The sequence below is a fragment of the Emydura macquarii genome, unplaced genomic scaffold (genome assembly GCF_026122565.2).
Source record: "Emydura macquarii macquarii isolate MOO-44397 ecotype Brisbane River unplaced genomic scaffold, CSIRO-AGI_Emac_v2 contig_1254, whole genome shotgun sequence".
NCBI classification, from domain to species: domain Eukaryota; kingdom Metazoa; phylum Chordata; order Testudines; family Chelidae; genus Emydura; species Emydura macquarii.
Genome location: NW_027131391.1, coordinates 4,179,656 through 4,195,857, shown reverse-complemented (window position 1 = coordinate 4,195,857; position 16,202 = coordinate 4,179,656). Strand labels below are relative to the sequence as shown.

Sequence of the window (16,202 nt, the reverse complement as noted above, 5' to 3'; positions counted from 1 at the left end):
TTATATTAGTGAGCCCAGGACTAAAAACAATGGCTCTGAGCAGATCAGCAACGTCAGCAGATGAAGCCTTTTGGTAACGCACCAAGGCCCCTGCAACACACATGCAGGCAATGCACCTAGGCCCCCGCACCCGCAATGCACACACACACACATAGGCACCGGCCCCTGCAGTGCATGCCCTGCGGCAGGAGAACGGGGTACAAAAAAGCTCCCCTCAAAGCTAGCTAAGACATTTGTTATCTATTGTATCCAGCGCCACCTCTCTAGTATCCTGGATCCTGCCCAATGCAGCCTCAGGCCAGGGAATGAGAGTGAACAGCCCTGATCCCCCAGGGATGATCTCCTCCAGCCCACTGACTAATCCTGCCGGGCCTCTCCGCACCAGCTGACACCATGCACCTCCAAACCTCTTGTGCAGACCCACCCAGCAGGCAGAGTGAGCAGAAATGCCCTGGCAATGAGACAGGTCTTTCCTCGCAGGCTGAACCCAAAAAATCATCCTGGGCAACTGCTCCTCCCCTTCCAGGCCCTTCCCACGCAAGGTCCCGTGTCTCTCCCCCAATGTCTGCATGAAGCCGTTGGGAGCAGCAGTCAGACAGCAAGGGCTGAAGTGTCAGGAGCGTGCGGATGGCACCCAGCTCTACGTCACTGTCTCCCAAGCTTTGTGACTGCCCTCATTCATTCAGATTAGCAAGCCCCACGTCTGCTTCTTGGCAGCAGGAGTGAGAGTGAGAGAGAGAGAGAGAGAGAGAGAGAGAGAGAGAGAGCGCGGTCACGGTCACAGTCCCGGGAACCTGCACCTGCATTTCCTGCAGTGGTCCAGCAAGGGCCTCTCTCAGGCTGCCGGCTCCCCAGTCATTCATTGCCTCTCTCGGGCAGAGACCCGCATCCCTCTCCTGCCTGAGCAAGGTATTTCCAGGCTGCACAGTTCCCTGCCTTCACTGCGTTACTCCCAGCAAAAGACCTGCTTGCTTTCTCTTCAGCGTCTAAGAACAGTGCAATCACCCACGGTTAGACGTGACCATGCAGCTCTTTCTAAGCAAGCACATTTGCTTCTTGAGTAGAAGCCTTGCATAGAAAGCATCATAAACCAATAAAAGGCCCTAGAGGCCAGGCCACCTGATCGGTGTACCAGAGACGACCCCAACTGCAACCTGGCTCTGCCAGAAGCTGTCATTTTTAACTCATAGAAGCTGGTTGGCTCTTCTTGCTGTGGCACCCATCTAAGCACGTGAGACACAGATTGAGCCAATGGAGAAAAAGCCTTCTACAGCAGTAGCTGTGGTGAGGGATCCTAGGAAGGGTTCAGAGAGCAGGTGCTCAAGGGCAGATGGCCAGTAGGAATAATGTGCATGGAACAAAAGACTGTCCACGCAGCTGCCACCAGACAGAACATGGGCAAATATTAACGCTTCCCTTGCAGTACAGACGCTACATGTACCTGTCTAGGAAGTGGTTAACAGAGTATCGCCCACTGCCCTGAAAACTGGAGACTGCCACTAAGCTAAATACACATCCCACATCACCTGGACTTTTCTAGCTGTCACAAAAGCCAGACTCCACGGACAGGAGGCTAGAGACACAGGATTTAGAATTCATCCAGGACAATTTTCATAAAAGGTGACCACAGGATAAAAGGGGAAGATCTAATAAGAATGTAATTAGGACAGTTAATTTGTCATAGGGGTGTCTCAAATTCCACTTCCTCCCATTTTTCCCTTAAATGGTCATCAAGGACCTCACTCCACTCAGCTCCACTAGCCACATCCCAGGGGTCAGAACATCACGTGAGGCCTCCGATTCCATAGCCAGGACCCTCATCTAATTGGGTCCCTGGAGAGGGCAGGAGGAACGGACCGGAGAACATATGTCTGGAAGCAATGGAGGAATGATGGACGTGTTACAAACATAAATTATAATTTGGGATTTTAATGAAAATTCACTGGGATTCATCTGTGAGTTTCCCCAGCCACCTCTACCTTCCCAAATTCTTCTGTGACAAACTAGGCAGGCCAATTATAATACAGGACATTTACAGAGCACTTAGCACAGAGGTACTGGAGCACTTCACCATCCAGCACTATTAAAAGCAGCAGAAAACAAAAAATGGTTCCAGTTGTAACTAAAAAAACCCTACCATACAAACCAATTCAGCTCCAATGTACAAAGAGTAAAGTCAGTTCCAGATCGCAAGCCAGAAGCATTCAATGCTTGCAGACATGAGGGACATGAGTTATATTTAGGGCAATCCGATAAAGCTGTACTCTGACCTTAAAAAGGACTGGAAACATATGGAAAAAAGCAGATCAGAAAGCTCCCCAGACCCGATATTAATGCATCAAGCTACCACAGCGCACATATTTATTTTGTCAAGCTGTCAAAAATGGCACCTTGTTGGAATTATATAAAAAGGCATTCGAACAGAACATGCTTTGAAGCTAGAAAAATATTACATGAGTCCTGATGCTAAATGGAATTTAAATGCTGTGCAAATATGCATCAAAAGGGCTTCATTAAATAGTATTTGTATCAAAGAGACAACACACACAGGCCGTGTACACCAGTAACTGGAACAGCCAATTACCAATGATGTAACACACCAGCATGGCTTTGGACACTACATAAATGGATCAACATGGGGTTTTAAATTTTTAACTGAGTACCTGCTAATAGGTTGGAGAGCTGAAATCCAGTTTAACTTCACTGCCAGGGTTTATGATGATTATTCTCTAAAGCATTTACTTTTCATGTCCCAAAGAAGATTTTTATACCATCTGCGGATAAAACACAACCCTGTTTTCAACATTAGCCACTGGAAAAAGAGACAAGGACCCCGAACTAAAGGAGAGATGTCATTTGAGCCAACTCAACCACTTCTGGGGCTTTTCTGTCTAAAACCCTTCAGTACCTTGGACAGCAGCACATACTTATCTGAGCTGCCCCTCTGACTTCAACATGAGCACTGCACTGCAGGTAAAAGAACCCCCTGTGCAAAGTGCCCGTCAAAGGGCTAGGCACTGCTTCAGTCCTCCATCAGCCCTGTTTTGAGGGGCTTCAGTGGGCCAAAAGTGCTGCGTAGCCCTTGGGCTGGCTCGCTGCACACATCCAGCATAATAAATAAGGGTTGCAAAGAACCCACCCTTCAGCAATCCAGCTTCAGGTGGTGGTTTGTTGGGAGCAATCAATGAGGACCACAGAGGCCCCCAGAGGCCTGAGTCTCCTCCAGTTCTGGCTGCTAAAGAGGCCTCTCTAGGACCAAATGGAAACCACAGACATTTGAGATCTAGACTATCCCCCAGGACTGTTCCCTATAGTATGTTGTTTAATTGGCAGGTTCCCAAGCAATCGGGCTCCCAACGCTTTCCTTGGGAGAGGATTCCAAAGTCTCACAGTTAAGAAATTATACCCAACAGTCACTCTACGTTATTCCTCTCTGTTGCATTCTGCTCTAGTTGTACCTCCCCAGCTCCCTGCTCTGTGGATTGCCCTGAAGATTTCCTCTCTTCCTCGAGAAATACCCCAGCCTCCTGAAAATCGCGTCTTAGAAAGATAGAATGCTGAGGCAAACAACAAATTAATTCAACGGAGCAAGAGCAGCAATTGATAACAATAGTACCGGTACACCTGGTACCGTGTCTTCCTCTCCTGGCATTACATTAGGTGCAGCACACCAAGTGAGCCTGCAAGAACCCCTTCTCCCCACCAAATCTCCCCAGTGCCTGCTTATTCAACTGAACTGGGATCAGTCAATTGGGAATGGGCCATTTCAAGGGAGTTCAAGAAAGGGATGATGAAATATTTCACTGCTAATGGCTTTGAGAAGCTTTCCAATGTCAGCGCATAACCTGGGGCTTTGAAATTCTGCCAAGAGAAGGCTGGAGATTTAGCCTCACCTTGACGAAACTTTTCAATGATAATTTAACCTGGGGAAGGATTGGATGCTGAAGCCCAGAGCGCTGGCTGTTAACAGAGCAGCCTTGTGGCAGCTCATCACATGATGGAAGTCATCCAATACGAAGATAAATACTTTAATCTTGTTGCACAGTGAGATTAGATGACCCTTGAGTAAGGGTTAGGAGAGGAAAGTGGATAACTTGGATCAGATTTGCAGAGGCAGAATCCCGTCTAGCATGTGTCTATAACAGGGGCGTCCATTCCTGTGTCCTCCTTTTTTTGCAACGGTGGACGGTGAACAGTGTGGTCTGGCGAAACAAGCACAGGATTGGGTGTCAGGCAGTCCTGAGTTCTAATCCTGACTTGCTGTGTGGCCTTGTGTGCATTACTTGACCTCTATGCCTCAGTTCTCCCAACTGCTACATGGGAACAATGTGTACAGACCTATTTCTTGGGGAGGTTGTGAGGATTCATTAGTTAATGTCTGTATGGTGCCTTAAACACATAAAGTGCTAAAGAAACGTAGTATTATTATTGCATAGAGGCTGGCCACAGTTTGCCTCTCTGTTAGGATGAAGAAACTGATCCAGTATGGGCATCAATAACTGTGTAATTGCCCACCCATGTAATAACTTGACCACTGATCATGTAAATACTAGTTATTATAGGGTGATTATTTTCCCTGTTTCTACGCTGGCCCCTTATCATAACAGATAGCACAGCATTACAGGGGAGCCCAGATACGTAGTATTTGCTAGCTTTCATTAGAATTCCTTGGGGCCCTGTCATGCCCTCAGGAGATGGCCCAGGAACATGAACCACATGTTTACTATTAAAAGCTGCTGTTGGATGCTCCCCAGGGAGGTGAGGGTCACCTTCAAACCCAGCAGACCCTTGAACTCCATGGGGAACAGGAATTCTGACCCCATGACGCACCAGCCCCTTCCAGCTACTGGCCTTCTAGACACTATCACTGAACACTTAAAACTCATGAAGTCTTCAGATGCTTGAGAATGTTTCACAGCACCAGCAAAGCACCAAGTTATTTGTGGAACCCGTAGGCAGTCCATTGTCCTTACACAGCAGTCAACGGCCACGTACCCAGCTGGCCGGCCTAATCAGACCCATTCCCAGCACAGAAGCACCACTCGTACATGAGTTTGCAGTAGCCATTGTCACTTGGCTTCACATACAAGACAAGCAGAAAACACGGCAATTCCATCAATCGCGCTTTTCTCATCTGTCACACACTCACACCCAAAGCGCGTTAGGTCCCTCCTCGTTCTGACCGACAGCACTTCTCATACGTGACCAAATTCAGAAGCCTTTAGACGGTGCTAATCAGCCTAGTCCCACTTGTTATACTGAGCACACCAGTTGTCCCAAAGAGGTCAGTTATACAGTAACTCTTTTAGAGGAACATACGAACAGCTGTAACATGCCAACGGCTGGAGCCTTGCTTTCAGTTACATCAGTCAGAGTCCAGCCATCAACCCCAAAGCAGGCAGGACTGGTCCCTAGATCTGCACTTCCTGAAGAAGGGAGGTATGTCTCCCAGAGGATCCTAGAGCCTCTGGATCCAGTGCTGATCTCTGGTCTCAGACATCGCAGTTTCTGTCAATCACATCTACAGGCTCCAAAAGCACAGGCCTCTCTCTGGCATGTCAAAGCATCGTCTCCAGCAGCTCCGCTAGAAGTTGGCAACACACCATATTGTAGGTCAAACATATCAAACACCAGTCTCTCGGTATAGTTGCCCATGCCACAGAATAGCTCTGCAGGCCAGGGAGGGCTGGACCTATTTGTGTAGTGGGGATGCTGAGAGCCATTGAACCGGAACTGCAAATCATGTACATCCTGGGAACTGGATATACACTATATATACTGTGCTGCCCACACCCCTACTTCCCGCACCGATGGTCCTGCACGTTCCGTAACCGATCAGTGGCAGCTGCGCAGCTTGGCAGCAGAGCCCACGGCTTACCTAGTGATGATGGCGAGGTGGGGAGGGCTCATGCAGGCCCCCATGAACAGCACCACGTTCTCGTGCCGCGTCTGCCTGTAGGCCATCACTTCCCGCTTGAAGGCCTTCAGCTGGTCTTCGTTGTCCCTCTCGATGTCGATGAGGCGTATGGCCACCTCACCGTGCCAGCGCCCATGGAACACCTGGCCGAAGCGCCCTTTACCGATCAGCTCTCCGATCTCCAGCTGCTCAAAGGGGATGTCCCACTCCTGGAGGAAGATGCTGGTCTGGCTGGCCTTGCGTGGGAAGTTGCGAGCAGACAGGAGGGAGAGGTTCATCTCCTCAAAGTCGTCCTCAGACTCTTCGGCCTCGTCGTTTCCCTCCTCGTTCTGCAGGGAGACAAGTTTAGTGGCTTGCCTGACCAGTGACCAGCCAGCACTGTGTACTCAGCCTCCCTTTGTGCACGGAGCGAGCAGGAGCAGGAAGGGAACATGCACTTCCACTGCTTGAACGTGAAACACACCACAAAGCGAGGCGGAGCATTTCCCAGCAATGCAGTGGTCATGCATACAGCTCCCTGTATTGCTTTTTGCCAGCACATGTGTTTCTAAGAATCCAGGCATGGTCAAAGCCACATCTTGGGAATGCCGTATCCCCACCTCTCCCCCCCTGCCCATTCTTCCTCCTCCTTTGGTTAGGAGGCAGATGGAGGATTTGGAAGAGATCACACCGTCAATGCATTCTTTTAACCAGATGGCGGGCGAGCTTGGCGTGGCGGTGCCAAGTCTCTGCAGAGAAGGGGATTAGCTAGTGCTGTAGCAGCACTTCCTGGAGGCTGTTTATGAATGAGGCCAAGAGTGACTTGGGCTTGGGGATCAGGATTAATAGGGAAGAAAAGCAGAGCCCAGGAAAGTTAGATTGCATGAAAACCTGCCCGAGCTCCAGTCTCCCTCAGACATGGCGAGAAGCCTATCAGGTGCACTTGGAGAGCACCAGGAAGTTAGCTAGCGACTGGACTAGCTGCACTGTACTTTGGGGCAGCGGAAGGGGTAAATGACACATTTTGTTTGCAGTGAGTTGCCATGGAAACTTGCAAACCAACTGCTCAAAGCAAGAGGTTGAAACACAACGGTGTATTTTCTTGGATGGCTTTTCTGAAACCAGCATGGCATCCTACAAAACTCAGGCTCGCCTTGCTGAGATTCCCCACTATTACCACAGTGCTCAGACTGTTGCAGATTGAAACTCTCAGAACTAGCCTGAGTTTGTTTTTTTATGAAATGTACATTGTCTTAGTAAATGTTGTGTACGTTTGAGAGGCTACACCCACACCCCTACACCACACACAAAATACATATATTCCCGTACAGAGGACATTGAAATATAAATACATTATTGGACAAAATTCTGCTCCTATTTATACTAGTGCAAACTGCCTTCAACGGGGTTGCAACCGTGTAAACAAAAGCAGAATTTCGACCATATAAAAAAATCCCTAGGATGAATGGTAGGTAGAAAATCAGACAGACATGTTATTAGGGTAGACAGATACTTGAGCTGATCAAATATTATTCCCAGGTGAATTTTGCCATTGTTCATTTTTCATTAATTCAAATCATTTTTCAGTGCATTCAATGCGCTCTGACAGATACACACATTACTGTGATGGATAGAGGCAGGGGACAGATAAAAACAACTGCAGTCGCAAAGTCTATGTGGAAGGCGCTCAGGTAATGTGGTGATGTGCAGCTGTGTATAACCCTACAACAGACAGGCAAACTCAAGGATTTACAAATTACCAGGGAAAACTAGACAGCTTTAGGCCAGAGTGTACCTATGTTATTTTGCTGATCGCTGTTACACATTTGGGGTCTGATCCTCTGCTCTGTTGCACGGATGTAGCACCATAGAAATGAATGGAGTTACACTGGCATAAAACCCATGTAACTGAGTTGAGAATCAGGCTCTTTGGCTTTCAGGACGGGATTTTCATAAGTGCTTAAGTGATTTAAGAGCTCACGTGGCATTGAAAGGCAGTGTAACCTGTGCTCCTAACTCACTTAGAGGCTTAGGATGGTTTTTCAAAAGTGCCTGTTATATCTATGCTCTGCACTTGGTATGAGCAGAGACCCACCATCCTCTACTAGTTTGTTATCAAAAGCTTAAAAGTCTGTGCTGACCCCCTGATGCCCTGCCTCCCACTGAGCGACTGGGGATAGCAGGGCAGCAATTCCCCTTCCAACCTGATTCTCCATTTGTTCCCACGGCTGGTCAAGAGCGGTAATTCCATTAAAAACAGCGTAAGTGGGAGCAGAATCAGATCCATCCATTAATTCAATTACAGGCCAGTTCACAGTGGAGATGCAAATTGTATGCCAGCTTCTGTGCAGTGCACTCTGAGATGTATAGAATGTAACGGTCCATTAAGCACAATGCTGAGGCCAGCCAGCTCCGTATAATTGTCTCTGAGAAGAGATATAGATCATAAAAGGGGCAAGATGCCAAAGCATTAGGCCATGGCAGAGTCTTGTTTTAACAAAGTTCAGATCATAAAATTTTCCTTTCATTCTACAAAGGCAATAAAAAACCCTGCGATATCATTGCGTGTGTCTTACCTCCGACGTTGGTTCCACTTCAATTTGAAGTAATGGATTTCCTTCAAGGCTGTTAAAAACAAAACAAATTAATATGCCACCACGTGCACAGAAAACTCCCTCCGTTCTATGCACTGACACACAGAACAGCATCACCAGGACAGGGCTGTAAACTCCTGCTTCCCTCCCGCTTAGCTTCCACCAAGACAAAAGAAAACAGCATGCAGACACGCCAGGCTTTCTACATGACTTGGCAACATACTAATTTCAGAGGCAGGTCTGAACGGACTCCCTCTCCCCCGTCCCAATTCTCCCCCACCCTCAATTAGGAAAGTTCAAACCCCAACTCTGTGGCTCGAGCCCATCACCAGTTAATATAACAAAGGGACCCCAGAGCCAAAGGATGCCCAGGTCCTAGAAAGGCAGGGAAACTGCTCTAGCACGGGTGCTGGGAGGTGAAGCTGCAGGTGAACCTGTCTATTTGATATTAGAAAAAAGAGGGGATTTTTTTTGACTGTCATAATTTTAGAACATCTGGGTCACCAGAAAGGCAGGGTTTTAAAGACTTCCTATTCATCTGAGAGTCCAGCTCCCCATTGCACTTGATAAGCAGGACTTGGAAATCCAGAGATATTCTTTATAGTGCTGGAAGTAATGATTATGTAGCTATGGTACCTATTGTAGGATGGGCCCTTAGTCTGACATCCTTAATGACGCTTGTCCCCTAGGCCCTGATCCTGCGAAGGCCAGACTTCACTCACCTGAGTAGCCCCAGAGAGCTAACAGGACCACTGAGGTGAGTAAAGTTCCACACATGCTTTAGTGTTTGCAGGACTGGAGCACAGAAGCGTTCCAGGTGCTATATAATAACTATTGAGTCATATCCTGTGCTCCTTGGTGTGGTTCTACTCTGTCCTTACCCCAGTGAACTCCTACTGACTCAAAGGAGTTTGCCTGAATAAGGACAGAACAAATACTGATTATGAGCTTCGGGGTTTGGCCCAGTAATGGTATTTTATCAGACTGGAAGTTCTTTGGCTCTCTTTGTGTTCTATGTTTGTACAGCATCTAGCACAAAGGGATCTTGGTCTATGACTGGGGGCTCCTAGGTACTACCACCGTATCAATAGCAATAAATTCATATTCATAGTAAAGGAATTCACAAAGCAGTACTAGCAGTAACGGCACGGATAGTTTGCAGTATCAAAGTATGACAGTATTGAAAGTAGATATAATGGAGCTTGTTGGTGAGAGTAGGAAAGCAAGGACTTGGTTAGCCCAGCCCAGGCCCCGTGGGCATTCACATAGCCCGGCCCTGCCCTGCCTGTCCTACTTAGTTTAGTTGTCAAGCTATTAGAGTGTTAAAGACTGTTAAAATCTTTGTTTCTGCAAACCAGTGTTGTGCACCATTTAGTGAATTATATCCAGCTGCTGATTCAATCTTTCACTTGTAAGTTACTGGCAGTTAAACCTCCCTCCCAGATCTCTGTATCCGTTTACATCCAGTGAAGACACTGCTTTGTGTCCTCTCTGCACACTGTTCTCTGATCATTCCTTCTCTCTCTGATTTTAGGTATTTTACATTTCTGGAGGTGAGTTCTCATTTACCCCAAGACTGCTTTGCCAGACACAGTAAAGGGGCCCTGAGTCTCAATAAGAATCGGGCCTCACGTGTTAAATGTGGCAGGGAAACCCTTAAGAGGAAAATTTTCAGACAGGAACTGACGGTCCCATCACATGTCAAAGTAAATTTGGAGTTACTCCACTGAAATCAATGGAGTTATAGTTGCACAAAACCAATGTAAATGAGAAGACAGTCCCGATAGTTTAATTGGCGTGCACACACAAAAAAACCCTACACAGATGAAAACTGTAATACCTGATCAACACACAACCATATTGCTTCCATCTGTTATATGTGCTGTACAGTCAGGTAAGCAGTTTTCTGCACCTTGCTTTTAATAATAATAGTAATAATAATAATACCCATTTCTAAGAGTGTATAGACTAGATCCTGCTTCCCAAATCATTTCAGTGCTTCTCATTACTCTGGTGGTAAATCCAGAGTAACATCACTGATGTCAACTCAGTTACTTCAGATTTTCATTGGTATAAATGAGATCAGAATTTAGTCCAAAGCTTTATAAATTCTACACATACCTGAGCCTGCTTTACTACAATATACCTCTGATGTGAATGCATTTACTGATGTACCAAAAGGCAGGACCCATGTCACAAGAAGGTCTAAATATGCTTGAGGGAAGCAAGGGGAATTTGGGTGTAAGAACTCCATCTCTCTCTTGCATTGGCTTCAGTTGTGAAGAGGACTTTCTTTAACCTCTAGTTTGACTCAGATACAGGCTCTCAAATAATCATCATGGCATTATTTATCAGGCCACCAGCAGCCTTGTCTTTGTCATTCAGATTGCCTCACTTGGACACAGATGCAATTCTTTAGCCCCTCTGACAGGTTACCAATGTATTTAGAAAAGTGTGGGCGATCCTGACAGAAACTACATTTCTGTTTGGGCTGAGCTCTTATCTGCTAAATTTCTGAGTTATATAATCTCAGAAAGGTGGAGTTTATAAAAAGGAACAGCAACAGCTCCTGAAATGTAACAGCACTGCTGGGTGCTGCTAATGCAACACTGATCAGAGCATTCACCAGGAAGATCTAAGTGAACTCTGAGCTAAACAGGGAAACCAGCCACAAGTAAAAGCAAAAACAAAAGCTACTGGGGAGAGCTTTTCCTAGCTGCCAATTATAGACCAAGTTTCAGGATCATTTAGACACCGAATGCAAAGTTTAGGGATCTTAACAAATATTATTGGTGGGGCTGGTGGGGCTGTCTGTTATTAAGGTTATCCAATGCTTCCTGTTTTCAGTTGCATATAATTTTGCCAAACTTTAACCCTTCAGCTGAAATTTTCCATGCTGGGTGTCTGCTTCAGACTGTTTTTTTGTTTGTTTTTTAATTCCAGACAAAACGGAATCGCCGTTTCTGAGAACGAGGATAGGGAAAAATATGTTTTACCCATGCTAAAAAAGCATTGGACCCTTTTCTTTGAACAGCTCTAGCATCCCTGTGCTTTGAAGGAGGAGTTTGAAATTTGGCAGGAGGCTGGCCTTTGTATCAGGAATGTGCCTTTTGCCCTCTCTGGAAAAATCCACCTAAATTTGGTCAAATCATAAGTCTTTGGAAAACTGTAGTTTGCACATTCTCAGAAGAAACTTCTTAGATTTCTAGCTCCTAAAACCTTTGAAGATTCCATCGTCACTGAGCATGCTCAAGTTTCTCACAGTTCCTTGGGCTGATCAGACTGCACATGTACCATCCCCACAGAGCAATGGAGCATGCTCCATCCCAGAGCTACTGGGGTGAAGCCAAACTTTCCCTGTGATTGCGGCTTCAGGCTGGGCACTGGAACAGAGAACAGGAAACCCGTCTCTCCTCTGCTCTCAGTGAGTCTCCTGTTGGCACCTACGCAATGTGGTGGAGGAAGCCGCCTGATTCCAACATAGCAGGAGCGAAAGCCAAACCATGGAGGGACAGGAGTAGATTATGTCAAGGTACCTGGTGAGAATGGAGTGGATGGGCCAGGAGACCGGGAGCCAGGGTGGAAGGGGAGGAGGAGACTGAATACTCCCTGTGCCTCTTTAGCTCAGCCGTCACATCTTAATGTTGTTTATCCACATGCAACTGACAGCTCACCTGTCACCACTGTGATCACTCCCCGGGAATGCTGGTCCTAGCCGGACAGGGGTTTCCATGAGTACTGGTCTGCTTACCAAAATAAACCCGACTGCCACCTCCATGGATGCCCTTTACACAAAGCAAGCTGTCAGCTGTCAGTCAGGGACCTGCGTCCCTAGCAGGTGTTCCTCAAGTGTACAGAACACGAAGCGAAGAGGAAGTACAAAGCCAAGGGGAGAGACCCACTTACATTGGGTTAGAATTCACTGGATGAAGGATAACTTGAGGTGCTCGGGTCGGTGTCTCAGGCACAACATCTGAAAACAGGAAAGCTCAGTGTGAAAACTGTAGCTAGAGCAGAGCTGCCATGAGTTCAGTTTCCAAGTCAGGCAGCTGGTTTGCAGTAAGACAACCATTATTTTCCAGATTTCTCCCCGAGTCCCTGGCCCACAATCTCCTCTCACTCACAGAGGAGCGGCTCGGCTAACGTTGGCCGTGTCACACCTGCAGAAGGGAGAGGAGAATCAGGCCCAGCGTCTCTTCTTCTCTCCCATCTCAGAGCTGCGCCCAAACCAAGGCACGCTGACATCAGCACTGCCTGGGCAGTGGCACCTCCAGTCAGTCAACCAACCAATGTGAGGAAGAACTGCCTCGGACAGGGAAGGCCCAGCCAGGGACAGGAGACCAGGATGGAGCATTCAGGGAAGGGGGAGAAGGCGAAAAGGAAATCGTGTTTCAAAGGGAGCCAAGTGAAGGCAGGGGAAGGGGCGGGGAAGTGAGAAGCCTGGGAAGAGGGAGGGGAAAGCAGAGAACGGCCTGGGAGGAGAAAGTGGGGAAAGGCAAAAGAGGTTGGCAAAACGGAGGAAACATGAGATGAAGTGGCTACGTCCTGGCTCCCACTGAGCTCTGCTTAGAGTCCTCTTTCCCATGGCACTGCACCTTGTGGAGCCAACGACATCTGGGCAAAGCCGGGATAAAAAGCTACCGAGTCAGGATGCTCCACGCCCTTCAGGATTTTGCACTTCCTTGCACAAGCATTCATGACTCCACGAGGTACAAAGCAGTGGAGAATCAGGCCATTTGCGAGGGAGACAAATACAGAGGCAGTTGGTGTTAGACTGGGTGGGAGCCCCCCAGAGGATGGACAAAAGACCTGGAGAGGCCTCTACCAGTTCCTCTAGAGCTTGTACCATCAGTAAACAAGGCCAGTGAGGCGCTTCTCCAGCTGGCATTGGCTGTGTTGCTTTAACGTGAAGTTCACTTTTCACGGTCACAGCCATAGCCAGAAAACAGATGCTTCCACAGCTACTTCTTGCCCTTGGCAGGTTTTTCCTTGCATCCCGCGGCTGACCCTCCTTTCCCTCCCGCACCATGGCTCTCAGCCATTTGTGCTGAAAGTCACATCATGCTCAGCTCTAGGCTCAACAGCTCAGCTGACAAACAGCAGCAAAAATCAAACCCATCTAGGGACGGATTTAACTTTGAAAAAATCTGCCTGTTCTTCCCGCCCGGCTTCCGAAACCTCCTTCCACCTGCCCTAGATCAGGGTAGGGGAACACCCTGCAAACTGGCAACAGCACCAGGGACCTCATACGTATTTAGAGGGCTTCCCCCTGGATCCTTTTCCTCATTTAATACTACATCCCTCCTCCCCACAGAAAACCCTAGCCCTAAGGATGGCCTCAGAAGAGACTGGCCCACTTGAAATACACAGCAAACACTTGGTTGAATTTACTCACCCCTGTGCAGAAAGCCAGCACAAGCCGAAGGTATCATTCACATCCCCACAAGCGCTAGTTTGAGAGATTTAAGCTGACTCTCTGCACAGGGGGTGAATTTCACCCTGAATAATTCACCATCATACAATACATTTCTGGAAGGAACACATCTGAAATCCCACCTGCCTCCCCCACTCCTCTGCACCATCCAGATCCACCAAACCATGACAATAAGGTGTGCAACACAGGACAGGGAGAGCATTGTTCCTACTAAATCAGAGAGAGGTAACTCCGCATGCATTGCATTATATCAATTGATTATGATCACTTCCAAATGACTTACCTGGGAAAATGAACTGCTGCTTGTACTTGTAGTAGTGGGAAGCTTGCAATGGAGAAAGGAAGAAGTTAAACAAGTGAGCAATGTTAGGGCAACGTAGCACAATCAGAAGCGTTGCATCTGCAAACTGCTATGTCCTGCATCACTGAGCACCCAGTCTCTGCTGGAGCAGGGAGTAACAGACCAGAATTGGGCACTGGATCCCACTGTCCCACTTGGCAGCGCAGGGCATGGACTTGCCTTCAGTTAAATCTCTCCTGAGAATTTTCGTTCACTCACTCACTCACTCTCACTCACACACACACACACACACACTCCATTTCCTCTATGTCCATTATTTAGAGTATGTTTGCACTACAGAGACATACTCCCACTACCTCTAATTGAACTAACGTGCTAAAAACAGAACGTAGCCACAGCGGGGCGGGAAGGGTAGCTGCCCCAAATACATACCTAGCATCTTAGACAGGCATGTACTCAGGTGACTAGGCCCTCCTGCTATTTATGCTACTGCAGTTATGCTCTATGTTTAACTTGCTAGCCTGATCAGAGCTAGCGTGGGTATGTCTCCTCGAGCTGGAATTCACACTTCCAACTTGACGTGCAGACATATCCTTAGACTGCAACTTCTTCAGGGCAGGGTCTGTGTATCTTGTCTCTTGTAGAAATGCCAAGTCTGTTGATGGCACTTCAATAACAACAGCCACTACACAAGTAGGTCAGCAGGCCAGCATCTGGCTGCTTTAAGTGCCATAGATCTCTGGTTAGAAGCCATGTTATCTATCAACATTTAATTCTCCCATTCTACAGCCTTCAGCGCTTAGCAGTTATACAGCACTTTGCTGCTTGGATTTTCAAAGTCACCTGAGGGATTTAGCCACCTAATTTGGGTACTTAAATCCTTTAGACTCCTTTGAAAGTTCTAAACGATATGTCTAAGGCCCCATGCACATGATTAACTAAAGCACATTGCAAATCTAGGGCAGGTAACAGCCAAGGATGGCTCTTAAACAAAAGATGTGGGGAATGGAATTACCTTTGATATTGTTTCTTCGCAAGCCACTGGAGATCAGCCAGCCCTTCCTCTCCCTTCCCTATCAGTGCCATCACAGCCCAGTACTTGGGCAGTACAACTCGCTGCCAAGGAATTGAGTGGCTCTACTTATAAACACACATCCCATGTCCAGTATTAAGCAGCTACACCAACACACTGATCAAAATCAACACAATCAGTCTCAGCCCCATAGACCCAACTGACAAGCAAGCCCGAGGCAGCAACATGAGAAAAGAGATGGTCCTCGCACCACCCCCTAAAGGGTTTAAGGTGCACTGCAGTCGGGAGGAGGGATTAGAGTGCGTGTAGACACACCTGAGCTGGCGTGGGGCTAGCTAGCGCAGGTAACGATAGCAGTGATGTCACAGCAGCATGGGCAGTGGCACAAGCTCGCCTCCCCCTGCTCAGGACCATGGATCTGTTGTTCTTCAAGCTAGATCAAAGCTAGCTGGGTATGTGTACACTTCTGGCTGCAGCTCAGCCATACCCTAGAGGCCCCTGTCCCTACTAGGATGGTGGGGGAGGTGAATTCTAGTCAAAGACCCTTCTGTGAAAATGCCCTGCCCTCATTCCCCAAGTGATCAGTCTCGGGATTGTTATCAACAGCCTCCCAGGTGATCTCAGCTGTCCCAATGGCACAGAGGGACGGAGGCATCTCGCAGGTAACGATACCACTGCATACAGCTTTAGAGGTCCACAGGGAAGAAGGTGGCAGCTAACAGCTAACAAGAGCATCTAGGCCTATTTAGGGGGACTCTGGTGATTTCAATTCTACGTCTTCCTGACAATCTTAATAATCTAAGTCTGAGACACGCAAGCGCCCACCTTTCAATCCGTCCCTATGAAGGGTTATGATGGGCACGGCTGTCCTTGCCCTCCATCCCAATGTACCCAACTGGATCAGGTGTGAAGGACCTTCTCAATGCTGGGTCACATTGGACCTT

The 16,202-nt window shown here is 47.7% G+C and overlaps 1 protein-coding gene across 1 annotated transcript in view; it reads right to left on the bottom strand.

Moving 5' to 3' along the window:
• KSR2 (kinase suppressor of ras 2) overlaps nucleotides 1-16,202 on the bottom strand; it is a 242,708-nt gene that overhangs the window by 47,943 nt on the left and 178,563 nt on the right. The window contains exons 11-14 of the mRNA XM_067550125.1: nucleotides 14,208-14,249; nucleotides 12,397-12,463; nucleotides 8,473-8,521; nucleotides 5,879-6,246 (exon numbers count right to left, since the gene is read on the bottom strand). Coding sequence (XP_067406226.1) covers nucleotides 5,879-6,246; nucleotides 8,473-8,521; nucleotides 12,397-12,463; nucleotides 14,208-14,249 — 526 coding nt within the window. The remainder of the gene's footprint in view (nucleotides 1-5,878; nucleotides 6,247-8,472; nucleotides 8,522-12,396; nucleotides 12,464-14,207; nucleotides 14,250-16,202) is intronic.